The sequence below is a fragment of the Meleagris gallopavo genome, chromosome 7 (assembly GCF_000146605.3).
Source record: "Meleagris gallopavo isolate NT-WF06-2002-E0010 breed Aviagen turkey brand Nicholas breeding stock chromosome 7, Turkey_5.1, whole genome shotgun sequence".
NCBI lineage: Eukaryota > Metazoa > Chordata > Aves > Galliformes > Phasianidae > Meleagris > Meleagris gallopavo.
In genome coordinates, this window is record NC_015017.2 from 32641283 (window position 1) to 32668672 (window position 27390).

General features: G+C 36.6%; 1 protein-coding gene across 1 annotated transcript in view; it reads right to left on the reverse strand.

Moving 5' to 3' along the window:
- Window positions 1–27390, reverse strand: part of LOC104909334 (low-density lipoprotein receptor-related protein 1B-like) — a 56407-nt gene that overhangs the window by 12743 nt on the left and 16274 nt on the right. The window contains exon 7 of the mRNA XM_031554317.1: window positions 7013–7220. Within this exon, the coding sequence (XP_031410177.1) occupies window positions 7013–7220 (208 nt within the window). The remainder of the gene's footprint in view (window positions 1–7012; window positions 7221–27390) is intronic.

Below are 27390 nucleotides of genomic sequence, written 5' to 3' on the forward strand. Positions count from 1 at the left end.
TTTCCCCAGCTTTCAGGGATGGGGAAGGTATTTCTTTGTTTCCTAAATATCTGATTTCTATTAACATCATTTGTGCTAAGGAAACATGTCTCCATTCATAAATAACATACAAACTTTTAATTTTGAAAATAATTATTCTTCTCCTGGAGACTGACAATAACTTTTAACATACGGGCAATAGACAGCAAGAAAGTAATCACCTAACTGTTGCCACATGATCAAAGCATACTGAAAATCAAGTTAGGAAAATTAGATGCTTTACCATGTAAATCTGAAACACAAGTCTGCATTAAAATACTAACATACATTTTTATAATAAGGCTTAAATCAGAATCACATTTCTAATACATGAAGCTGACCCACGGTTACGCTATTTTTCCTTTGTCTTGGGAGTTCTCAAGGATACACGGGTATTAATTTCAACTTAAAACTAATTCTGCTGCTCACAAATGAGGCTAGATTTGCCTTCTCATTTTCTGCAGAGGATGGTGAAATCTTTTATCAATTCACGGAGCAATTTCAGCACAAATACTTACCATTTGCATTTCCCTGTACAATCCATGTACTATGCATTAGTACTGACCATGAGGGACAGCTCATTCAGGGGCAAGGAGATCTGTGTTCATTACAGCCTTTATTTTCTGAGACTATCAATGAGGATGCTAGCTGGGGCAGATACAAAACTGCAAAATCTTTGGCATTAAATTGAATTTTTTTTTCAGGCATGTTATTCTTTGGAGAGCTACAGACTTCTTCATGCATAGAAAATCTGAATAATTTCCTAGCTCCTTAAAACTCTAAAAAACACGTATTCTGTCCACTTTTAATTAATATCAAGATGGGTTATCTTCTTCAAGTATAGGTGCTTTGCAGGTACCAGATACTAACCTTTTTTCAAACTTCTCAGACTCATTTAATTGTTTTGTCCCAGTGCTCATGCCAAGAGGCTCTGCCAGAATGGCTTATTCTAATGTTTATAAAACACAGAATCACCCAGGTTGGAAAAGACCTCTAAGATCATCCACTTCAACCATCCACCTATCACCAACATTTCCCACTAAACCATATCCCTCAGTACAACATCTAACATTTCCTGGACACCTCCAGGGGATGGTGACTCCATCAACCACTGAGCAAATAATAACCACTCCAATAACCAATGAAAATTTCTCAAGAAATTTACTAATTTCTGCAGCATACTCTAGGCTTCAGTAGTTTTTTTTTTCCCCACTTGTTTTCCTTTCTAAACGTTTTTCCTGATGGCAAGCACAATTTTCCACTGTCCACTGAGCAGCTAGAGCTAAGCAAACAAAGTCAATCTTTTCATCTCATCAGACAGGCTCTTCATGATACCCTTCTTTGCAACTATACAAGTTTTAGGTCACGTTATTGACCACAGCATGGTCAGCACTGGATACGTTGCTCCAGAGGAAAGATCACTGGTATCTGTACAAAGTCATCGTAACTTCCTTGCATCTGATGGAGATTCATCCATCACTGAATGGCATTTGCTATTTTCACAGCTCTATTACACTGCTGATTTACGGCCATCCTATCACCAGCTATTACATGAATCTTCCTCCCTCTGCTGATTTCCCAGATCTTAGCTTACTTTCTCCAGGCTATGAAATGCAATGTATTCCATAACCGAACACGTAAGTCTGAAAAACTGATAGTTGGATTTTTCCAGTGAGAGCTTGGTTTCAGATAGGAAAACATACAAATTATTCCCTCATCTGACCAATAAAATCCCTGTAATAATTCAGAATATCCTCAAATAAAAACCCCATGAATGACAAACAGCAACAAAGCCACATTAAAATAAAACTTAATTTAAACTTAATTAAGAATGCCAAATGAGACAACAGTGAGCTTCCCAGTTCCAGTACTAGAGGTCACAGACTCATCTCTTCTCTATCATTACTCTCCATGTTCCCAACTAGTTACGAGGGCCTCAAAAGACCTGCTGCTCTTTTCTGACAAAAGATACCTGTCCTCAATAGAAATTTCCGTTCAGACTCAGAAAGTTACTTAGTTCAGCTGTAAAACATTATATGCCTCCCTTATCATCTTTGTGTTTAGTTTATGTTCTCCCACTGGCTTCTCTTTATCACTTGCTTCTGTTTTCCAAGCTTTCAGTCACAACATTCATAATCCACCCATCTTATTAGCCTTGAAAGAAATGAGTTCTCCTTGCAAAGCTACATTTGGCCAGCTGGATGAGTGAAACCTATTATATTCTTATGCATCTAAGAAACCAAATAACGTGTAGCACAATCAGACAATTTGCAGGGGACAAAGTTTCACAATTAGGCAACTCTTTGGCAAAAAATAAAGCTACTAATAAAAAAAGAACAATACTACATGGTATAATGAAAAAAATGCTATTTTTTTCCCTGGCACATACAACTCTGCTTTACAGTTGACGATATTCATGTGTATTATTATTATTTTTCACTCCTTATTATTCTCCTCAATTTTTAATTCTTCTTTGTAATAGGAAAGAGATACACATAATCATGCCCAGAAGCTCACACACTTCATTGCCAGGCCCCAGACTCTAAATTATTCACTGGATAACTTGAAGCCAGCCTGCTTCCAGTACTCATTGCTCCCCTAGCTCCCAAGCTGGCTCTTATATCTCAGGCGCTCCTTCAACTGATCTTTGGAAGACAAAGATGTTATTGAGTCTCCTATGAGGAAAGCAAAGCACAGTTTCAGAATTGCTTAGACAGGACAGAGGTGCTGAAAATAAACTATCAGGTATTTGTAGTACGCTGTGGCTTAAAACCAAATGAAAGAATGGAGAATAAACATAAATTAGGACAATATATACACAGAAAGGTTGCTTTCTTAGACATTGCTACTGTGGTAGACCACAGACATCCAGACTAAAGGAAAAGCATAGGTGGCATGCTTCAACAGGAGGTGAGAGTAGAAAAAGCAGTATTCAGGTTTCAGAAATTATATTGAAAGGATCGTTACCAAGATAGAGAACTATTCAAGATATCCTGGTGGTATCAGTAGAAATCTTGTTCAGTGGAAAAAGAAATAACCTTATGCTTTGGTGTGTATGATGCCAAGTTAGAAGCTTTCTTCTAATTCAGATAATGGATTATGGTATGGGAAAAAATCACAACTGATGTTGTAGGAGTGGGATGAAAATTAATAACAAAATAACTATTAAAAAAAACCTGCTTAAAAATTAATGAGAATACCTTTGATATTGAGTGGAAGCAGCCAGATACACTACAGCACACAATATAAATACAGCAAGATAAACTATACAATTGAACATACAACACTGGCTATATATAATTAAATATATAATAATTGAAATCATATGAATCATGTCAAAACAAGCAAATTTCTTTGAAGGAGATGAAAAACTCCTTAATAAATTAATAATAATAAATTAAGAGTGCCTGAAAGCATCTATGGGATGGTCCACTCATACACAAACTTTGTAGCATCAGTCTATTTACTGAATTGTCAGCAAAGGACAGATACGAAGTCTCGTATCTGATTTCTACTGCATTTAAATCTAAATGAAGGTAATTTGATATAATTTAAATTGCATTTAATTAATAGTCTGTTTTATAGCATGGTCCAGGAACATTTTCCTCTCTGTTAATATTTCAATCGATTTCTGAGTTCAGTAGTTTTCTTTATCTACATATGAAGCAAAATAAATCAGCACACTGACATTGTTGGTGGTAAACTGGCCATGACCCTTAGCATACCAGACAAGTTAAGGTACTTGGGGAATATGATTTGGCCATACACTAGATGATCTTTATGGTCTTTTTCAACCCCAGGCCATTCTATGATTCCATGATACACAATATTTAAAACAGTTGTTACATATGGGGCAAAAGCTCCTTACCCCCCAAGATAGAAGGGCAAAAAACTTTGTTTTGGGGGTGTTTTTGCTCCCACCTTTCTGTCTAGCACAATATAGCAGCCATCATGATAACAATAATTTCCTCTTGAAAATTATTGCTGTATTACATGGGTTAGAAACTAGAAGGCTCTCCAGTGACATGTTTTAACTTTGTAGCTGTTTTAGGAAGGAAGTGATAGAAGTGATAGGTGGATGTTTCGAAGGCTCTATAGGAATGAAATTTCCTTAGAGCTCCTCTGTGATTTCTGTAACGTAAGGGTGGACATATGTTGCAAATGTTCCCAATATTTTGAACTCCTGGTAACGAGTGAAAATTGTAAAATAATAAAATGATATCTTCTCATAGAGAACTGTGGATTTAGCACCACACAGAGAGAAGCAAAGAGCTGAGCTGTAGACAAACAACAACAAAAAACAGAAACACAGCTCATTCTCACTGCACAGAGCCTCGCTCAAATACACCATTTGTTTCACAAAAGAATATAGGCAAAACCAACCAAAGCTAAACCAGATGCTGTAGAGAGAACATTTGTAAGAAAATAACACTTTTTCTTTTTTTCTGATTTGCAATAAGATAGGCAGCACTTTGAGTAGGGAAGAGAGTAAGAAGTTGTGAATTTAAGCATGCATTAAAAAGAATCATATCTGGCTCCCTGCTGAAGTAGCTACAGATTGTCACTTGTACTTCTTAATATGCAGAACAACACAATCCAGGAGAAGAGTTCTGTAACTATTTTTTTCCTGCTAAAATTGTCTATCTTTGCTAATAGAAAACCAAACTTGATTTCCATTGTTAGGAAAGAAAACAAAACACTTTTATATGATTTCCTTAGAGACACAGAAACATACATGTTCAGAAATGTTATAAAGCAAATGGAATACCATAGTTCAGGACAGTGTTATTACACTGATTCAACTCTATGCTCCCTATTGTTTAAGCTTATCAAAGCAAAATCCTGCAAAGAATTTATCATTCTTGATCCTTTCCATTTTTGAGGGGATAAAAGCCTTCACAGAATCACAGGATCACCAAGGTTGGAAAAGACCTTCAAGATCATCTAGTCCAACCATCCACCTACCTCTGTACATCTTACAATCTCTTCACATGGTTTCAATTTTCTTTCACAAGCTCTTCACAATCAAAGCAAATAGGTAGCAAACCCATACATACTGTAATATAACATTTATCTTGCTTAATATGAGTGCTTGTTTTTCCAGAACAGTACATACAAAACCAAAACTATTTGGCACATGGGTTTCTCCATATTCAGAAAATGTGTATTAACACTCAAATCATGTACACACTGCTCTTAAGATGTACTTAAAATTTATAACTGGAAAGAACACTATGATGTATATGTGGATCTTGGATTTTTCCTTGTAATTACATCACAGTCAATTTAAACTGCCATATATTTTATCAGATATACAACATGGAGTGACATAATTTCACCAAAGAATATAAAAATTATGTTCCTTCATTGGAAAATCATAGTATGTCATATTCTTCAAAATCAACTAGAGATTTTTTTTTTTAAGCATAATATTTATGGTATTTTTCTCTTAAAGATTTCTTGAATAATGGGATGGTGCAACTTCACCATTTAAAATATCTACAAAAACATGAGTACCTAGCAGAATATGCACACTGACAGAGTTATTTTCAAAGGCTTAATTAGGATTGTAATGAAGTTTTCTCATAGTAATAACCAAAACACAGTATGCTTCCTAAAGCTATTTAATTTTCCATATATACTCAACACTATTTTTCTCATAATCTTAATAAACAACCTTTTCCTTTTTGCAGAAAAAAATAAACATCGAAAACCACTTTTTAAAAATAGGATTTTAAAAATAGGAAAAAAGAATACAGGAAAATCATTAATTGTTCAGAACTTGCAGAAAAAAATAAAAATAAAAAGGAAGAACCCTGAAAGTGTGCTTGATTTCCAGCCTAAAAAAATTCAGACTAATGGGAAGACAATCAGACTATTGGCTTAGAGCTAAGTACAGCAAAGGAGTAAATTAGGACAGCAAGAGGAGTAGCATAGCCAGCTTTTTAAAGTGGCTGTACAGACACTAGTGGGCAATTTGGGAGATAATTTCCTGAAACTAAACCCACTTCTCAAATGACTCTATCAGTCCAGTTTTAGAAATTTTAGTTATGAAATTTTTGCCACTATGAAATGCAACAACAAAGCTATTCATTTTGTTGGAGAGATAAAATTATGCTTTATTCATCACCTACACCCATCACTGCAGAATTCTATTTTAAATTAAACAAGCTTTGCTTTCAAATTTGAGATTTCTAATCACCACCTTTTTCTATTTATATTAGAGTTATTAAGAATGGAAAAGGCATCATTTTTACAATAGTAATTTATTTAAATATTTATTATTAATGTGAAAAATATTTTTAACAGTTCTTTCTTCTTGATATTTTGTGACCTATGCCAAACTAAATGTCAGTAATAGCTGGCATTTGAGATCCTGTCTCATCTATCTCTTACAGAAAATGCTACAATAATCATCATTATAGAGGATTATATGAAACTAATCAAAAATTCACTTTTTGCAAGCTTTAGAAATCTCAGGGCTCCTCCTTTGCATGCAGATCTGATGAAAGGCTAGGCTTATATTCAGAGGTGTAGTCTGTAGGTCCCAGAAGCCTCAAACCCCAGCTTTTAAAAGAAATGATTTAAGGTAATGATAAATCAGCAGTCACAACAAGAAGGATGAGGATTTCTTCTCATCAACAAATTCCAGGATGGAAATTCTATCTGTGGCTATTAGACCCAATTAATAATTTCTATCTCTGGAAATCACAGAGTTATAGACTGTTGGAAGCTGACAGCCTTGATGCGGGAGCTACAACTGCTTGTTTTACTCTTGATCTAAGCATTCTTTCACTACATTTATGAGAAGACAACTAGAATGCTGTGCTTATGAGATTGCAGCAGTATGTTCTTTGATACGCTGTCCTCAAAGCTCCTGATTTAAAGTATAAAATATAATCCATGACACCAAAGGGGAAAATGATCTTGGATGAAGACACAGGCCAGGTTGCACAATTACTAAATTTACAAAATTTGACTTAAAAATACAGACCTTGAAAAAGAGGGATCTGATGAGGTTCAACAAGAGCAAATGTAGAGTCCTGTACACAGGGAGGAGCAACAATAGGCATCCGTACATCCATTAGAGGATGACCTGCTGGAGAGGAGTTCTGCTGAGAAGGACCTGGATGTTTTGGTGGACAACATGTTGGCCATGAACCCAACAGCACAGTCTTTTGGCCAAGAAGGCCAATGGCATCCTAGGGTGCATTAAAAAGACCATGGCTAGCAGGCTGAAAGGTGATCCTCCCCCTCTACCTTGCCCTGGTGCAGCCACATTTAGAATACTGTGTCCAATTCAAAGAAACCAGGAATTTCCTAGAAGAAGTGCAGCAGAGGATCACAAAAACGAGAAATGGCCTGGAGCATCTCCTGTATGAGTAAAGGCTGAGTAGCCTCGATTTGTTCAGCCTGGAAAAAAGAAGACTGGGGGGGATCTGATTAATGTTTATAAATACCTAAAGGGAGGTGGGAGGCAAATGGATGAGGCCAGGCTCTTCTCAGTGATGCGTAACAATAGGAGAAGGAGAAATGACCTAAAAAATTATCACAGGAAGGTCCATACTAACATGCAGAATAACTCCTTTACAGTAAGGGTGACAGAGCACTGGAACAGGTTGCCCAGAAGGGTTTGGGAGACTCCTTCTACGAAGATGCATATGGCCATTCAGCATAGCACAGAACACAAGAGACAGTCTGCATTTGACAGCATTGGACAGAGCTGATCTTTAACTCCACATGCAGCTTCCCAATGTGACTAAGCAGTGAACATCACAGTCTAGGGAATTACTCTGATCTAATGGAGGACCCCACTCTGTAGGCAGAAATGAGGAGGCACTTGGGGCTCACCGAGAAAATATGCACCTAAGCTATTATAACAACAAAATTATTCTAATATAATATTTATCCATTTCTTTTTATAAATTGCCCTTTCTTTTTCTTAAGTAATAAACTAATACATTCCAATGTGAGCAGACATTCTACTGGAAAAATTGGTTCAGACACTGTCAGTCTATGCAAGTCTTGTTAAGCACATCTTAATAAATCTCCGCACTACAGATTCTTAGCTAGAATATTATTTTTTGTCAGCCATTACAAAATTACTTGATGCCAGGTAACCTCTTCACCTTTGACAACATGTAAAGAAAAACAGGCAGTCCAACGTACTCATTAACTGCCAACGGAATAAGTCATTTTGTTCCCAGAATGGCATTTACAAGTCAAATTAAAAACAAGGAATGATCTGAAATAAGGATCATAGACAAGGAATTAAATAAAATAATTCACTTTTGTATTATGATATCAGAAGGTAAACAGTTATCGTACTTCTAATTAAGAACTTAGATATTTCTACATCGTTCTTTTTGTTTCACTAACATTTAGTCATCATATACTTATAAATTTTAGGCGTAACTCATCACTTCATGCAGCTGCTTAGATACTGGAATCTTCAGTACTATCATTTTTCCTTAACAAAGCCATGATAAGAAAGGAGGTTTTTCAGGGGGAGGGTCATGAGTTTTTTTTATTAATTTTGAATTCATTGGAATGACTAAATACACATAGCTTCTGAAAGCAGCGTTATTCTCATTTTTAACAAATTTACTGCCTATCATAGCAGCCATACAAAATGCTTTTTTTTTTTTCCTGAGAATCTGTAGTCAAATAAAGTTTGCATTCAATATTTTACAGTCAAGTCTTCACTGACAATTTTCAGCAGAGATCAAATGAATCTTCATTAATCTTTTTTTAGCTTCATATTCAGCAAACTAGCATATTGGTACCGGTTATATAAACTATATTCAGACAAGAATTATTGGATGACTCTAGGATAGGGCTTATTCACTAACAACCCTTTACATAAATGGGTGGGGAGACTGCTTTTCATTTGTAATGCATTACTAATGATTTGATAGACAAAGATCAGAAAACCCACACTCCACTCATGCATTTGTAAATGCTAAGCTATGAAGCCTTCATACTGCAAAAGGATAATAACTTACAGTACTGCAAAATTCTTATCATTTCACAGGTAGAATAACAAATAATTCAATTTACGATGATTTTTTAATTATTCATTAAATAAAATATGATATTAAACCCTTACCCAAACATATATATTATCACTAATAGCACTAATATTAACATTAGCCAGTCAGAGCTAGATGTCATGGCAATTATCACCTGAAAATTTGAGAATCTTCCTAATGTAATCGCCCCTCAGGAAGAAAAAGTGATTTTTCTTCATACAATTCTGATTGTCCAGTCTGACACAACATGTTACATGTATCTTACAGTAAGAACAGGAACAATCAAATTAACGACAATCTTGGAGCAGCTTCAGTCAACACCACTGGTAGGGAATAGCTGTTGTGGTTAGAGATATGCATCTTTCCCAATGAATGCAGCAACTTACCCTGTGCTGGCCTAGAGTTTCTGGCATGTGAATATGTAGTGTGTGATGCCTCTAGGCTGGCAGACAGCTTAGCTAAACAGTGCCTCATAGGTCACACTTGCTAGTTCTCCAGGGGGCAGCAAGGAACAGTAGTATGTTCAGTTGGAAGCAGCTCCAAAAAAGTCAGAAACCATGACTGAATTCACCAAACAGAAAACTGAAAGCCATCTCACTACTTTAACAGACCAGCTTAGGTTGGAAAGAATCTCAAAGACTGTGTAGTTCCCATTCCCCTTCCACAGGTAGGGTTGCCAGCCACTATATCAGATTGCCCAGGACCTCCCATTCAGACTAGTCTTGAGCACCTCCAGGGATAAAGCATCCACAGCTCCTCTGGGAAACCTGTTCTAGTATCTCAGCATCCTCTCAGTGCAAAATTTCACCTTGACATCTAATCTAAATCTCCCCTCTTTTAGCTTGAAGCTGTTCTCCATGTCCTATCACTCTCTCCACAGGCTCCATTTAGTCTGCTTCCTGACTGCTCTTCTGATACATATGAAATGTAGCCACGTAAGAGCAGCACTCAGAAGAATAATGGGAAAGAGTCATAGATTTGGAGGGAAGGAGAAGAAAAAGAAATTTTTAAAAAAATATATCAGGGTACCCAGGTGATACTTGCATACATGACTTCTGTCATAATCCTTTCAAACACCAACCTATCCTAGATGGTTCCAGAATATAACTAAATTAGAAAAAAAAAAGGACAGAGACAATTGCAGAAATATGAAATAAAAAAGCATTTCTTGCCAGCTATAGGATTATATTAACATGCAAAGTAATTGCAACCTAGTAATCCATGTAGGCATGAACTGATGCATTGATAGCTGAGCTGTTCGTGTTACTTTACAAACTTAAACATCAATGTTAACAAAATTTCCACACAAAAAACCTGACAGTTATAGCTCATGTCATCAGAAATAAATGAAAAAATGAGATTGCTAATGAGATGCATTTATGAAGCATCCCATTCAATCTCACGGGCTTCTGTAAATGCATCATAGTCACTAAGTCACACTGAACAGTACTCCTTTAAAACAGCTTGAGGAAAAAAATTCCCTTTCAGGCAAACAACTTATCAAGTCTGAAAGCATATTATCTCAGCGTGCCTATGTGGCAGGAAATTTTAACTTCCTTATGTTAAAATAAAGTTGATGCAGAACAACATCAAAATCGGTTTTAGGGAACGGGGCCAGGAAGGTTTTTGTTTGCTTGAATGCAATAGTCTACAGGCTTAACTGACAAGATACATTTCAAGACTATTCACGTTATATTTATACATTATTTTATTTGCCATCAAAAAAATAATGAATATCTACTTTGGACATTAATTGCAAAGGCAGTTAATTTACTCTAATCAGCTTGAGGTGAAGGGAGCACAAATTACCTTGAGGTTTCCCCCCACCCCATTTTGTTTCAGTGTAATTGTCCTTCTCTAACAAAACCCCAGTGAATAACCTTACAACCTCCAGTGCTATTATAATCAAGTTTCTTGCTGCTGTCTGTGACAAGGTGGAAGACAGCCTGGGTTTGAACATACCAAACACCTCTGGCTACAAAGCAGCCATTTCCTTTCTTACCTTATTAAAAGATGTGTTCCTTGTCTTTTTGCTTTTTATTCCTAAAGAAGGAAAAGACCAGGGCAGCAAAGCTACTACTTTATGTTCTATAAAGGTGTTGATGTCTTCAGCAATGAGTAATTGCTTCTTATAGCCTGCTTCTTACTGGTACCTGGATGGGTACGTGTGTCAAAGTATGGTGCAGAGTGTGAGCAGCATTGATAACCAGCACAGAAGATTGCATAGTACCCAAAGCCCACTGAAAACCATGGCAAAACAAAGGATAAACTCCTGGGAATTAGTTATGCAGTTCCTGTAGGAACAAAGCAATCAGGATTTTCTATGTCTAAACTTTGGAACATAGTCTTCATTGCTGGGAAGTCAGAATCAAACAAATATTCACAACCTGAGTTCTGAACCTCAAATCCCCGCACAGTGACTGGTGGGAACGAAGCACTTTGAACTAAGATTCACAGCAGCGCTCCTCAGTAACAATGCAAAACAACAACCTTTCCATAGCTGTTGTCTCTTTTTTATTATTTTTAATTAAACTAGTAATGCTAGGTGTCCTATGTGCTGAACTCAAAGTATGCCAGGGTACGACCAAAACATGCTCTATTAGCTCTGCCATTCCATGTCCAGGTTTGAACATTTAATCTGTGAATATCAGACAGCAGTAAACAAGAAATAAATTATTACCTGAGCAGTACGTTCAGGAAGGTAAGACTCATTTCAGTACCTCTAAACAGTTAAAACTCCAAGGACAATTTAAAAGGTGAGGAAAATTTAAGTAAAAAAAAAATATATATATATATAGATAGATAGGAGAGAGCAGGGTGTATTTTTATTAGTTACACTACTCATTAGGATTTGTGGTTGAATGTTTTATCAAGCAGTGACATTGGTATGAAGTGAAATATTCTGTTAAAAAGGCACATTTTACAATGCCATATCATAACTCGCTAGCTGGGTTTCACCTGTTATTGACTGGATGAGACTTTCATATCTGCATGCATCCACTGGAATTTCAGAGAACCTGCCCCCACATTTCCTTCTGAAGCTTTAAATGCTTTCCATTGCTAACTAAGAATTCAGAATACAGTCAGTAAATAAATGCTTGAGAGAAAAATGTCTAATCTCTGCTTTAACAGCTCTTTAATAGTCTATGAAAATTATTTACTTATGCATTGATAAACAGCTTCAATGGGAGAATGGGAATAGCTGGTAGGCCAGTGGCTAGAGAGATCCCTGGTGCTGAGAAAAAACACGCTGAAGTATAGGGGCTTCCATCATCATGATCATGTCTAAGCCACAAGCCATAAAGTCACCTTCTGTATCTCCTCTTCCAAATTAACAAAAAGTGCCCTGGAAGCAGTTCATAAAGCTAAACTAACAACAACAACAACAAAAAAGGCATTTTGACACTAGAAATCCAGAGATCAAGTCATTCTGTGTATTAAACCACTCCCCCTCAGAAGTGGAGTACATGTCATCATTACAATAGACACATCACAATTACAGATACGAAAACACTAGCTATTTATAGAAAAAATAATTAGATGTAAGTGCTCATAACAGATCACTGGACATTAGTGAGATTAATCAATCTTTAATTTTAATGGGAATTCATTTTGTCTGAAGTTCAGAAATGGAAACAGTAAGAGCAGAATGCACATGTTTTATTAGCAGCTGTTTTTAGAAAATATTTCCTAATGCCACCTAATGAAGTCTGTGATCCAAGAAAGCCAGGAAAATCATTGAGCAAAGGAATGAAACTGGTGGTATTTATTAAGCCTCTCAAAGTTTTTGTGATAAGAATACTGCCATTCATAAATAATATTCATTAATTTTCATCTTTCTCAAAGCAATGACCAGAAGTAAAGTATTTTTAGAGGTGAAGTTGAGAGCAGTGAACTCACACAAATGAGAACTATTAAAAAAGGAAAGAAACTAGTGTTGTTTTTGTACCTTATACTTGAACTTTATCTGTGAAAAGCTGTTTTTCCACAACACCAGTGAGGCAACAAGCCAAGAGTTTAAACATCATCAGAGATGTTTAAACAGAGATGTATTCACATTACCTTGTTTGCTAGGTGCAGCAAATATTTGCTTTAATTTCCAAGTCCTGCGTTGCTGCAAAATTTATAAACCCATTGAGCATAAAACCTCTAAATTGTATTATTTGGTTCATTTAAAATTAATTTGATATGCTATTGAAAAAGGGAAAGGCTCAACATGGCAGTGATACACGCTAAGTCATATACCACAACCTGTTTGGTTTTGCTTTCTCTTGAACAACGCCATGTTTGACAGTGATTCGGTTCTGAAAAAGCTGCTTTAAGACTTACTCTGTCCCTTTTCCTTCTCTAACCATTTTTTTTTTTTTAATATCATTTACTATAATGAATATTGAGATGTAAGTATTGACATATTCCAAAGTTACCCCATGAAAATCTAACATTTCTAGAATTAGGCACTTCAATTTAACCACTTACCAAAAGGTTTCATTTCTGATTTGTGGACTTACACATACACTCTATTTTCTCCATTTTTAATCTGGCCTAAGTGCCTATTTCTTTCCCAGTCCTTCCAGGATACTTTTGTTACCTCTTTTCTCCTAACACCACTTTACATATCTTCCCAACTGAATGCTTTTGCTTCCACCAGCCAGGTACCTCCCTGTCTTAAAGCACTGCCCCTTGGCTGCAGGCCACAAAGGTCAAGCAGCCTCAACTGCCTCCATTGGAGAGATTAAAAGACTCAGTCACTTCAGATTGTTTTGGAGATTGAGTTTGTTATGGAACATAGAGTAATGGCAAATTTCTAAACAGAACTCATGTCACATGTAAATAAATTTGCTGCATTCTAACCACAATGAATTTTTTCATTAAGAATAATATTAGGAATTTCTTCATTTCTGTCATAAAGCTTTATTATTATTATTATTTTTCACTTTAATCTCTCACAGTTCGACAGCAGCTGATAGAAAATAAGTATTTTTATCTAATTAAGCATTTTTAAGCAGCAGCATTACACTTGTGAAATGCTGTCCTGGAGCACAAAACAGAAACAAAGTGACACAGCATAAGGTAAAGGTCACCAACCTTAACTTTTAAAATATGCACCTACAATTTTACCTAAAGAGGACAGGGCACAATCAGCCAATGAGCTCTGAAGGAAGCACTACAAAGCATTCCTGGTGGTTACAGAAGCACCAACTCACCAGAGCTTTAAAAGCTTGACTGGGAGGATGGTGTGTGATATTAGAAACCAGGAGCTAAAAAAAAAATCATATAAATGAGAACTGGAACAACACTCTTAGCCATGTTTAACCCTAACAGCAACACAAGAAGAGTTCTTCACAGTGAATTCCCCAGGTTTCTGGAAGTCTACGTTTTGTGTAAATGAACGAATAAAATAAGAGGGCTATGCAAAGAGTCTGAAGTTTCATGAGACTTTCCACTTTGGGCATTATATTTCATAGACACAGATAAGACACTGCATATATCCTGCAAAAAATCAGAATGGTTAGTGAAAGTCATCTCTCACTTCGCTATTTTACCTCTTGTCTCTAGTTTTACAGTACAATTCCTGCTAGAGCAGCTTCTAGGAATATCCAAATCTACAATGAATCTGAAATTGAAGAACAACTTGCCTGACAAAGGAAATGGAAGAGGCATAAAATGAAGGATGCTAGCATCCCTTGTAAATTTTGTGGATGCAAGACCTAATGCCTAAGTTGGTCAGTTTAGCATTTCAGATGGTTGGGCCTGATAGTACTAAGTTTTGAAAGATAAAATTTGCGTTGAGAGACAAAAAACAAAATAAGGAAGCTATCAGGCTGAGTTCAGCAATGTAGACTTAGAGCCAAAGTAAGTGCCTATGCTGCCCAGGCCACAGGGGCTGCTGAACAGCAGAACTAATTTAGCTTTCCTTCTTTTCTGTAAGTCAAAGTGGCTGCCATTACCTTGTTTGCAGCTTCTCAGAAACTGTTCCATAATGGCACTTCTACCAGGATTGAAGTAAGGCACGTTACTGTAAGAAAAAGCACTGGTGCAATGGCCATTTTATTTATTTTTGAAGGCCAAAAACACTAAAAACCACCACCTAGAGTTGAAAAATATTAAATTCTTTTCTCCCCTGTTTTTCTTAGCCCAAGTACAAACATTTTACCCCAGACACTCGACACAGACAGTCATTACTTTTATCACTGAAACAAATATCATCTCCAAAGATCTCTACAATCTTCATCTTGCAGTTTTCCTTATCATTTGTAGAAATCTATTCTATATTGCAAATGCTTCCTACAAAACCTGTGGGTTTCAGTTGTAAATTAGGAGCTCTATTTCTCTGCAGCACAACAGTAAAACAAAACACCGGCAGGACACCAGATGTGAAAAAGACAGGATTTGGCTTGTCAAGAAGGATTTGGGTCCCATCCAACAGTGAGGGAAAAATTGAAGCTTCTATGACTTTTCTGAACTCTGTTTTACATGAAGTGGCCTATTCACCACTTTTGCTTTCTTTTCATCTAAACAAAAGTAGGTTACTTAGACTGATATGCAGATCACCCAAAGGAAGCTGTGTTTGTGAAGTTGTGTAAGTGAAGATTTGTTTGACAGTGTGGAAGATTTCTCCCCACCCTAGAAGTGCATTCCCTTCGTTTTCCTTCGAGCATTGGGATAGACAAATATTTGGAGACATGTACATTGAACAACTATTTCTGAGAACACTTTAACTAAAACTTGTTATTTACATAAGATCATCATTCTTTCTAGTTCCTTGGAGGAGTAAAAATAACCAAAAATGTGCATTTTTTTTAAAGTGTATATAATAACTTAGGTGACAGTAAGACAGAACGAACAACTTCATAAACATATGAAAGTTACTCTCATAGCTTTCCCATCTACCATATTCTCTTTCATCTGAGAGAAAACGGCTAAATTACCTTTCTCATCTATAGCAAACTGTGAATAAAAGCTCTAGAAGTCACCACACGCTGAGAAGAAAATACAGTCCAGGTGCCCCTGGTTATTACTAGCTGTCAATTTTTATTTATTTTTTTTATTATTCTAAGAGGCCTGTAAGACTTCATTATCTGATTTTACAGCAGTGCTTTGCTGATAACAAGTAAAATCCAAGAAAAGAAAGCACAGAGAAATGAAATTGTGCATGTTGGGAGGCAGCAGGCTGGCCATCCCAAGAGCAGAATTCTCTCCCCAGCGGTGAGGTTGGGTTAGAACTGTGGCCAACTCATTTTAAAAACTGTAAATCAAAACAAAACTTGTGCCCTGGAAACAATGCACAGATTGCATGAATTTTTATGGATGTGTGGGAGCATACTTTTTTTTTTTTTCTGATATCTACCCACGTTAACTCCTTCTGTGACATCCTAGCATTGCTTTTCATCTCAAAGTTTTTCACTTTATTCTTCCTTCTTTCCCTTCGATGTTCTCCCTATTTGCTTTTCCAAATCACATTTCCTACATCCTGTTCCCCTGCTTTTGTCCCATCTTGCTCTATTTCCTCCTTTTCTATTTCCATTCCTATCTACTTCTCTGATCTGAGATTTTTACTGCACTGAATACAACCTTGCATTTCTTACTGTCTTTTCCACATCTGCCTATATTATTTTTAAGCACTTTTCTAAAATACACAATAATAGAAAGGAACCAGAGATTTCCAAAGTGATATTCCAAGACTAAAGATGCAGAGGCCTAGAAACACTAAAAAGCACAGATTTAAACACAATAATAGACAAGGCTCTGTAATTGTGATGTTCATATCTTTATTACAGTCTCTTTTCCCCTGAAACAACTCTGCAAAGAAATAACATGATAGAATAAAGTACTCATCATTAAGCCCCAATATGTATGAATATGGAGGTGTTCCAGAGCAGAAATAGAGAGCTTATTTGGCTGTTGGCAAGATAATATTTGGCATTCAATACATTAAGTGGCAATCTGCATTGTGCTTATTTAGTTAAGCGTTTACATTACGTTTAAATAGGAGAATAATAAAGAAAAAGGAGTTCTAAAACCTGCAAACTATTCTACACCTAGGAGTTACTAAAATGAGATCTAATACAAATATAAAGTGTGTTTTTTTTTTTTATTATGACGGATGCTAATAGTAATACCTTTAGGGCTTCCAACATTTTAATTGTAGATGGTTTTATTTCTCCCAGTCCAGTCCCAAATTGGATCTCTAAGACAGTTTTCTTAAGATTTTCTTAAGAAATCTCATATGTTTGGTACAACAGTCTCCACATAAGCTTGCTTTTCTCATTCACCTTTTGCATCCCCTCAGATGCAGCCCAAAATTTCTGCAGATAACGGGTTGAAAAAACAACGCAACACAGAAGCTACAGATGAGGATCCGACACAGAATAAACTTATAATTTTAGCACATTCATCTTTTTCTGAGCAATTTTGGGGTATTTTATCTGTGGTCCTGGGCCACTAACTTGATTTCAGATTTGACCCTCCCCACTCCTGCCACTATCATTCTAGATATATTCATTGCCAGATACTTGCACATTCTTTGTCACTTCCTTGTGTTGGTATCTTCAGGGGACAGCTACAGAGGTGCACAGTCTTTTGTACGTGTGAGGAAGTACATTTGTATTTCTATCTAGGATTCTAATCCTTCTCTGAGAACACCCAAATTTATTTATCTTTCTGCAAGATAGTATTTGCCATTTAATATATTAGAGGATAATCCATATTGTATTTATTGAGTTGTGCTACGTGGAACATTTATTCTACAGTATTCTAAATTGACTGCAGAAGATGACAGCAGAATTTCCTGGATATTTTGACTGGAGCTATATCTGTTTTATCCTATGTATCTTACAGTACAGTCAGTACTACATATGCTTTCAGCCATACATTTTCTTGAATGCAAATGACCAAACTTACTTTTGAGTGACTGCTTTTAATTATGTGCTGCATTCTACCCTAGAAGACAAGCAAAGCTTTACATTGAAATATTAACATTCCATAGGCAACATCACCTGCTATGTTCATCTGCAAAAGCAGATGTCTCCTAAGGGATATATTTAGTTCATCTTTAGACCAAAAAAAAAAAGAGGAAAAATCCGCAAAATAAACCTCCAAACTATTTCAACAGAGTGATCTCACAGAAAGCATGAGCACCATCTGACATAGTAGGAAAAGCACTGTGGGGCACAAGAGGCACCAGGGGCCCCATCTGGTACAGCTTGTTTTGTCAGCAAGCAGAGAGCACTCACCCATGCATACGTTACTGCTTACACTGTTTAACTGGTCAATGATGTTAATTATAATTAGATGTTCTCTGCAGAACTTTATAGCTTGTATGCATACAGGAACATAGACTTACTTCATTAACTAACTATAGCCTAAACGGAAATATTTCTGAAAACCATTAGCAGGATTTAGTAAAGTAATATTTCCTGTAACTAACTGGAAAACTGATAATGCAACCATGTCTCTAAGGAGAATTCTAGATGAAAGACATGAAGATCCTTATCCAGTCCCATGGTTTATATGTAGATATTCACAGAAATAAATCGCTTCTCATAAAGCCTTGTATTGCATACATCAGCATATTTGTCCTGCTGAAAAGCAGTATTATCTTGTACATGTTTATTTTTTCCTGTTTTTAGAAAGGTCAGAATGCAGCGGGGCTGAGGGCACCTGCTGCCACAGTTGCTCTCCCATGAGCAGTCACAAGCAGGGCTTCTCACTCCCAGCACCGTGGCAACTGCAGCTTCTGTGCCTTCCAAAATTACTTACACAAATGGAAGGGGAAAGACTACAGAAAGAGTTTTCTGAAGTTCTGCTGTGCAGAAAGGAACTATCTTTAAGAATGGCAAACAACAGATAATAGAACGTAGAACACATCTTGTTTTGAAAGACTCCATTTTATTAAGTCACTAAATGCTGTAGCTACTTTTACTCACTTTTTAAGGCTTATTTTTGTTATCTTGGATTCTTGCACAGGTCTAGTTTAGAGTGTGGCAACAAACTTTTTTTACTCCACTCATCTGAGGGGGTGACATCTGAAAAGGGGCTGGAAAGAACAGGCAAAAGCAGAAAAACATAGGCAGAAGAGGGAAATTAGAATGACTTTACCAAGGTAGCACCCACCACAGAACCTAGTTCCAAGGTAGTAATATTGCAGAGATGAAGAAAAAAAGAGAATAACAGCGAGCATCATATCAGAAAGTGTACATAGAAAAACAATCAAACCCCAAAATCTTAAACTTCCCACTTCCCTCAGCTTCCTAGGAAAATAAGACTGAATGGAGACTCTACGAAGCTCAGCCACTTGGTTTAGATGAAGGAGGTTCTGTTGGGGAGTATAGTGAGAAGCATTGCAAAAAGCATGTCTACCTAGTCCAGATGAAAAGATGGATTAGATGTCCTAAAGGGATCTAAAAAGTCACTACAAGAGGGCGGAAACAAATTGTTCTTCATGTCAGCAAGCAGCACAATTAAAGGTAACAAGGTGTAAGAGGCAAGGACCATACAGATTCACTGGATCTCTTTTTTAAATATTATTAGACAAACTCCTTGAGGAATGCTGCAGGCTGCTTTATTCTGCCTTCAAATATGATAGATGACCTCTCAAGATCTGGTTCCCAAACCTTTATGGGACAAGAGAGAACAGGAGAAGATCTGTGCAACTCTGCCCTACATTGTGAGCTAAATAAGAGCACTAAAGCCTATATCAGAAGCATTGCAAGTGCAAAGTCAAGCATTCAAACGTTAGCAAGTATTACAGTGCAATGCAGTCTTACAAAAATCACTCTACATGACCAAAATTCCTTTTGACCAAGATGCTCCCTGTTTCAAAACAGGCTGCCTGATGCACAGCAGAGTGACCACATCGTGTGCAGCCCCATGCCCTACAAATGAAATGCGTTTTGTTAACCTCACTGTCTCCTACCATTTCCCAGAACATCATATTTCCTCACAAAATCCTCCCAAGTGTAAAGAAAGTAATCTATTTTACCACTGAAATTAAATGCAGAATTTTATATATTCTGATGACTGCTCAACTTAAAATACATTTAGCTTGACATTGCACAGCATTTTGCCTTTGACAGCAAGACATTATATACTCAGTACCTTGATCCAAATTACTTCAGACAGCTGGACACAACCCAAACTGCTGCATACCAAGGATAAAGGTGACTTACGTTGGATATCCACATAACATAAAATACAAAAGCAGTAGTGTCTTGTGGAACACTTAGCTAAAATAATTCCCCAGCAATAGGTGGGAATGCTCACAGAAAATCTTGGACAAAATCCTGAGCAGAATTCAATTTTCTTTCCCAAGAAAATAATATTTAAAAAAAGATTCATGCCTCCCTCACCTCACTCAATATCTTCTCTGCAAATAGAAATAACAAATGAGAACAGCTTCATTAAGCCTGGTAGTTACTATGGTGTACAAAGTGCAGAACAGCTGGGGTAAAAGAAATCAAGGCCTGTGTATGTGAGTTTTATGCATGAGTCATGCACAAATACATACTATGTAAGTAAAAAGGCACTGTAACAAATTTGAAAAGTCTCAGCTATAACAGGATTGAATACAACCTGTTGGTATTCAGATGTTTCAAAATTTAGCTGCCAGTGTACTGAATATAGAAACGTACATTTAGATGTCAGTATTAATATCTCTTTTGAAAATGTACAGTAGGTATTCATTTTTGAAGTGCGAGATACCTATATTGAAATATTCAAAGTATTAATGTTCAGAAAACTGCCTATCTGAAAAACTGCAAAGCTTTAACGGTGAGTCTAATAGACGAGAAACAAACAAAGATCCTTTAACTTTCAGAAGATTCAACATATTCATATTGGGAAACCTTGTCAAACACTCCAGAATACAAACAAGATCGTGGCTTGGTGTAGTCAACCAATTTTTGTTTCAATTTAAATATTTTGGTTAGAGGTCTGATTTTCTGTTGAAGTCAGTGTAATCCCTGTTGGAAAAGCAGTTTTGCTTATTTTCCTCTCCTTATGCTCAGACAAAGGCACTGTGCCAGCAGAAAGTACTGCAACATTGTGATAGTCTGCTTGATAAGATCAGCCAAAAGGCAGTGCCAAACAATTTTTGTGTCTGAAGAAGTAGACAGGCAAAACTGTATGTTTACGAAGCTTAAAAAACCTCTGAGTATATAAGAAGCTATTTTTCAGCAGGTAAAAAAAGGCAGTAGGTTTAAAATAGCCCATTATACATATAATTTCCCCCCCCCCCCCCCACGTAAAATCTGTTAAATATAAATTCTGGTGTATTTTGGTTTGGCCTTGTAGACTTGCTGTCAAATAATAACATGAACCACGATGTAACAAACTTTAAGTAGAACCAATGAGAGTACTTATTTCTTCATGGTCTTCTTCAGGCTTGTCTACACTAGAAGTTTTCGTCTACAAAGTGCAAATTTCCAATTGATTCAAGGTAAACATGTTTTCAAGTGGTGGCCTGGACACTGTCCAAACACAAATTCTGTAGTCTAGAAACACTGAGGCCAACTGCAAACCTGGACCATATTTTATTTGTATGTGTATCACCTTACCTATGAAAGCGAAATAACTAGCTTATACTGACTGGCAACGAACAAACCTAAAACGAAGAAGTATCCAGCAGTAGAACATACTCATTTCAAAGCATGAAGTGAGAAAGTCCTCCCCTGCTTTCAGTTATTTTGCTGTATTTTTCAATATGGTATAGCAGAGAAAGAGATAAACGCCAGTAACTCAGGTGAACTCATTTTTAAAAAAGCTGCTCCCCACCCATGGGTGATGCCCAGAACTGCTGTAATTAGCTGTGTAGCTGTGTTGGCCATGAAGCAGTCACAGTACCAGTTCACCAGCCCTTCCTTCACAGTCTTCAGATGTACTGAGAGCAAAACCAAAGGCTGAGGCAATACTACCACATACCAGGCAAGAAGGATCTAGTTGATGTTTTCATACATTGTTTTTCATCCTCAGTAGGTGAAAGCTGCTTGTCTCACTTTGCAGATGCAAATCTAAATACAGCTTTTAAACATACAATATTATAGCTGTCTCTGTTAAAATAAAGGCACTTTTTAAAAGGTAAGGATGCTGCTCATGAATGTAAACTTTTGCATATTTTGTTCTCTTTTATGTTATTGTCAAAATCCTTTTACAAAGTTTTCACTTTCATTTGTAGTAAAACTCACTGCCTCTAAAAGAAAATTAAATAGAATAAAATAAGCCCTAAAATATTTTGTCCCTTTTGCTTAAAGACCTCTCCAACCCCTTCAAAGAAAGGAAATAAAACAACTTGCTGCTTTGGTAATGTCTCAGCTGTACTTTTTAAATAACAATACTGAAATGTCAGTATATACATTTACTCACTTCTTTGAGAATGCAATGGACTCAAGTTGCACCAGGGGAGGTTTAGGTTGGATATCAGGATATCTTAACACAAGGGGTTGTTAAGCTCTGGAATAGGCTCCCCAGGGAGGTGGTTGAGTCACCATCCCTGGATGTGCTTAAAGACCATTTGGATGTGGATCTCAGGGATATGATTTAGTGGAGAGTTGTTAAGGTTAGGTAGCATGGTTAGGTTGTGGCTGGACTTGATGATTTTGAATATTTTTTCCAACCTAAATAATTCTATAATTCTATACCAGATTATAGATACATACACATATACGGCCTCCTGTAACAAATCTATTTTCCCTGTTAAATAGATGCAGCCTTAAGAATTCTTAATGGAAAGTCATATGCAAACATCTTCTCCGACTACTAAGTCCCGTCTGTAGCCTTCAAGGTCTCTGCTGCAAATTATTTTTTTCCCCTGAATAATGAACCACCTTTCTATTTAATCAGTTGTTCATATAAAATAGTTACAGCTTTTCTCAACCTTCACTTTTCTAGGTTAGATTAACACAAGCTTCTGCAGCAGTTTTGCAAGGGCCACATGTTTTCTCATCTCTTATTTCTTGTTATTATCCCCAGATTTCTTCCAGTTTTCCTATCCCCTCCACAAAAAGAGGCAAAGTGTTAGCAAGACACATTCATGCTGCAGAGCAATGATGGCACTGACATGCAAAAAATCTGAGAACAAAACGGAGAGAAACACTGTGAGAAAGCAGATGTGACATGACCCAAGAAAAGCAATTTCTATTAGGATGATATCATCAAACTACTGATGAATGAATTGAATGGGGTTCACCACCTTTGTGAATGTGAGTCGTTTTTGTTAATCCAGTACAAGAGCAATGACAACATTTTTATACTTGAAACCCTGCATAGAAAGAGGCAGTGATTTGTTGGCCTTAAAGAAAGAAATGAATGCCTTGACCAGTAGCTTATTAAAAAAAAATCTGCATTTCATACAGTTTCATATTAGAATGCAAAGACTGGTGCAATAAATACATAAAACAACAAATGTGTGGCCATCACTATAAAAAACAACTTAGGGAACTTTGTAACATATTTTCTGTATGTTAAATAGGTGAACTATTTTTATTAGTTTCATTTTGTTCGTATTACAGAAAAATACTTGAGTGTCCTTCTCTCAATACACACACTCTCTGAGCCCAGACTAATGCAAGTACTTCTTAAAATAGATGTGTCTTAGCAGTTATTTCGTAAAATATTTTTATGTGCTTCCACTCATGCAGTGCTTTAATTCATACCAGAGCTTGTCTTCTACAGAAATGACCTTACAGTAGCTGACTAGATAATAAGCCCATCAGGTAATAAGAAAAATAAAATAAAAGGGGAATTCAGATGGACATGAACATAATGTACATGCATTACAGAGCCTTAAACTCCCATTTATATTCTCATTCAGAAATAAAGTGCCCTCAATTCTCTCTAACTTAATTGCTTTCATCTTGGAGGAAAATCACTGATAGGGTGATTTAACTCCTGTAGATTTTACCTGGACAATTCAGGGACTGGAAGTAAAGAGAAAGGACTTCAAGACCTCTATACCAAGAAGAGTATCGTAACTGCTTTCCATTCCTTCACCACATTTTAATTCATAAATTCAGAATATTTTCAGTAAAATATGAGTTTTGTTCAGAAGCTTAATTAGCTAGGGATTGAAGAACAGAGATCTGAGGGCTGAAATAAAGGTAACTACACTAATTACACAGTTTAAAATGAAAGCAAGTAGACATGTTGCATCAGTTTTGAATTGCCCCAGGTAATCAAATTCCTCAAGTTTTATTAGTGCTGTTGCTTCAACAAACCAAGGTGAACACATGAACAGCATTTTATTTCCACTGAATTTTTTCCATAATTATTGACACCACTCTTCTGCTTTAATTTTGCACGTGCGTGTTTAATCATATCACATTATGCTTGAAAGAGGGCAGGTGAAGATACCCTTATTTCTTTTTGTCATCAGGAGCAACAGCAAGGTTTCCCAGCGAGCAGATATGTACCACTACAGAAGAAATTGTACGAGGGAGATTCTTGTCTCATTTGTTTTGGCTCCACTCCTGCACTACTTCCACAGAGTTATTAATCATAGAATCATTACGGTTGGATAAGACCTCTGAGATCATCTGGTCTGTTTTCTAACAGCCAGAAAGAGCTTGTAAAGGAGGAAAACGAGCAAGAAAAATAGAATTCTCAATGAAATCTTTCAGATCATCACTAATTACGATGAAGATTTTTTTTTTTTTCCTGAAGAGGATTCTTTTCCAGGTCACCTTTAAAACTTTTAGAAAGTTATCGTGTCTTATATGTATCTTATAGCTCTTTGAATCTGCTTTGTAACAAGAAAAGGAACTGAACACTTTTAATAATGGTGTGTTATTAAAATACTAATGATTTTGCTGTTAAAAAGTGAGCTTTAATGATTGTAACACTCCTCTTTGATCACCAGAGAATGGTGATTAATCTGAGAGGGGAAAAAAGTTTTAAGACACAGATCTCTCTTAAACCTTGAAAGTACTATAAAAGCTCAGGGACAGGAGAGTGTAAGAGGGAATAGAAAAGGCAGTAGACAATAGGTGTAGATGTTTTTATTTTATCCCAAAAGACTCCCCTGTCTAAATAACATTGAGGCAAATAAAGAAAAATATAAAATATATATACTGTCTTGACCTCCTCTGTCTTTTTTAATTTCTGCTCTCTTCCTTCCCTGCAAGAAACTTCATCTCCTCATTGAGAACAAATCCCTGACACTCCTTGGCTATGAAATCACTGCAGTCTCGTCACCATTTATCTCACTGCAAGCCAGACCTAAGGCATTTTTCTTTCTCTCTGTCTGAGCAAACTTAGGATTGACACCAGACCTGAGATTTCTCAAACCAGGCCATTCTCACAAACAGCCACAAAAACCCCTGTTCACAAGCAATGTTAAAAGCAAGAAATGACTCAAATCAAATCTGACCCCTTGCCTCTACTCCAGACCAAGATCCCATTTTCACTTGAAATTGTCTTTTACTGCCCATCCATTTGCCTTTTATTATGCTTAATTCAAGGTAAATAAAATGTAAATGCAAACGCAATTCATTGTCTCTAGAAGATAATACTCTTCTGATTTTTTTTTTTTTGAAAGACACAGGTACAGAAAACAAAAGCCATTTGATTTTTCTATTTAAGATTGAATCAGAAAAGCCTCCTGCCTCTTCACCATCCAATTTGCTTTTCTTTGTCTACTGTGCAACTCATAGTGCAGATTTTCAAGGCTCTGCCTATTCAGATACTCCGTCAAAAGCTAGAAGTCTTCGGAAGTTTGTTCCTCTTAAGCTTTTCTCATCACTGACTTTGTTTCTATGAACTGCCCAGTGAGCCTCATAGTACATATCAGCTTGTCCAATAACCACATGTCAGGAAGAACACAGGCAGCTTAAGAAAATATCTGACTATAGCTGGTTACTCTGGCTGGTAGCAGGGCTCAGGTGGCCAATATCCAACTTCTCCTACTACACAAACCAGAAGGATTTCAGACATTCAATTACACAAGTAAAAATGAATGCCTTAAAAGACAGAAGCAGCTTCCCTTGTTCACCTTTGTGAATAGGAAGCATTAGCAAATCTCTGCTATTTGCAGAGATTTATATATCTGAATATATATATTTTTTTGCTATTGTACTTGTACAATTGTACAATCAATAGGTATACAGAGGTTAGGTTTAGTAAGATTATCACAGAGGAAAGATAATCAAAATAAGTGGAAATGCTCACCGGTGTCGTAGGCTCACAGCAAACTCCACATGGAGCAATCTCCAGAAAGACATCCTTCCTCAGTTGCAATCAGCACTTAAATGGCATCTAGGAGAGGTGGAACCAGGCTCCACCCCTTTCAGTAGCACAGGTGAATTGCCTTCACCTGTGCTCCTGGGCTGACTCATTGCTTTCCTCAGGTGGGCAATCAGAGGTTCAGGCTCTGATCAACAGTTCCCATACGCTACCATTGTTTTTCTCTGGAGTTATTAGCATTGCCTGGAAGTATTGCATAGCACTGTAACACGTTAAGAGATGCTGTTACGGCCATCGTATCACAGCCCCTTGCTGGATGTGCTCACAATTAGTTGCGTGAAAGAACTGAGCACCATTTTTTATTTTTATTTTTTTATTACTTCAATTATTTCTACAATGTAGCAGAAGGAAAAGCCGATTAAAAGATTAATTCAAATATTTACATGACGCACAATGTTGCGGTATTAAAGTGTGAGCTCACTCTCCTTACAAATCTCTTTAGCAGTTAAATCTTTTCTCCCCATTGTTATTAACACGACTTTTAAATGGCAACTACAAGATCTCATTACTGTACCTTCAGCCTCTAATTGGGCATCCTCTGCCATTCTTCTCTCCCTCCTCCTATTCTCTCCCTCCATATACCTTTCCTTTCTAGTGATTCATGCACACGGTGTCTAATCCATTTCCTCACTCCCAGTACTTGTCTACATTCTACTCTGTGCATCCTCCCACTCGCCAGCTTTGCACCACACATCCTTTTTGTAATCTCACCCTGCGTGCCCTTTTTCTACACATACTCATATGTTTGGATCAGTTTTATTAGTGTGCTCCTTAAAATTCATGTTTTTCCATAACCCTGTGTAATACAATAGAAAATTATGACCAGCATCCCAAGTAGCATCAGAGTCAATGTTACAAGTCACATGTAACCAGGCCCAGGTAGCAGAGCCTTTCTTCTCTCAACTTAAAGTTCAGTCTTAGAAAAATAACAGAAGATCTCATTCAGTCACTGTATAATATGAAATAAGCTTAGTAGTTCAATTGTATGCACACAGAAGAATATATAAAACCATCACCACTAAATATCTAACAAAACGCAGAGGCATAGAGATGGAGAATTCATCATGTTCACCAAAAGTATTAGACTAAGTAATTTTCAATTTTTTTT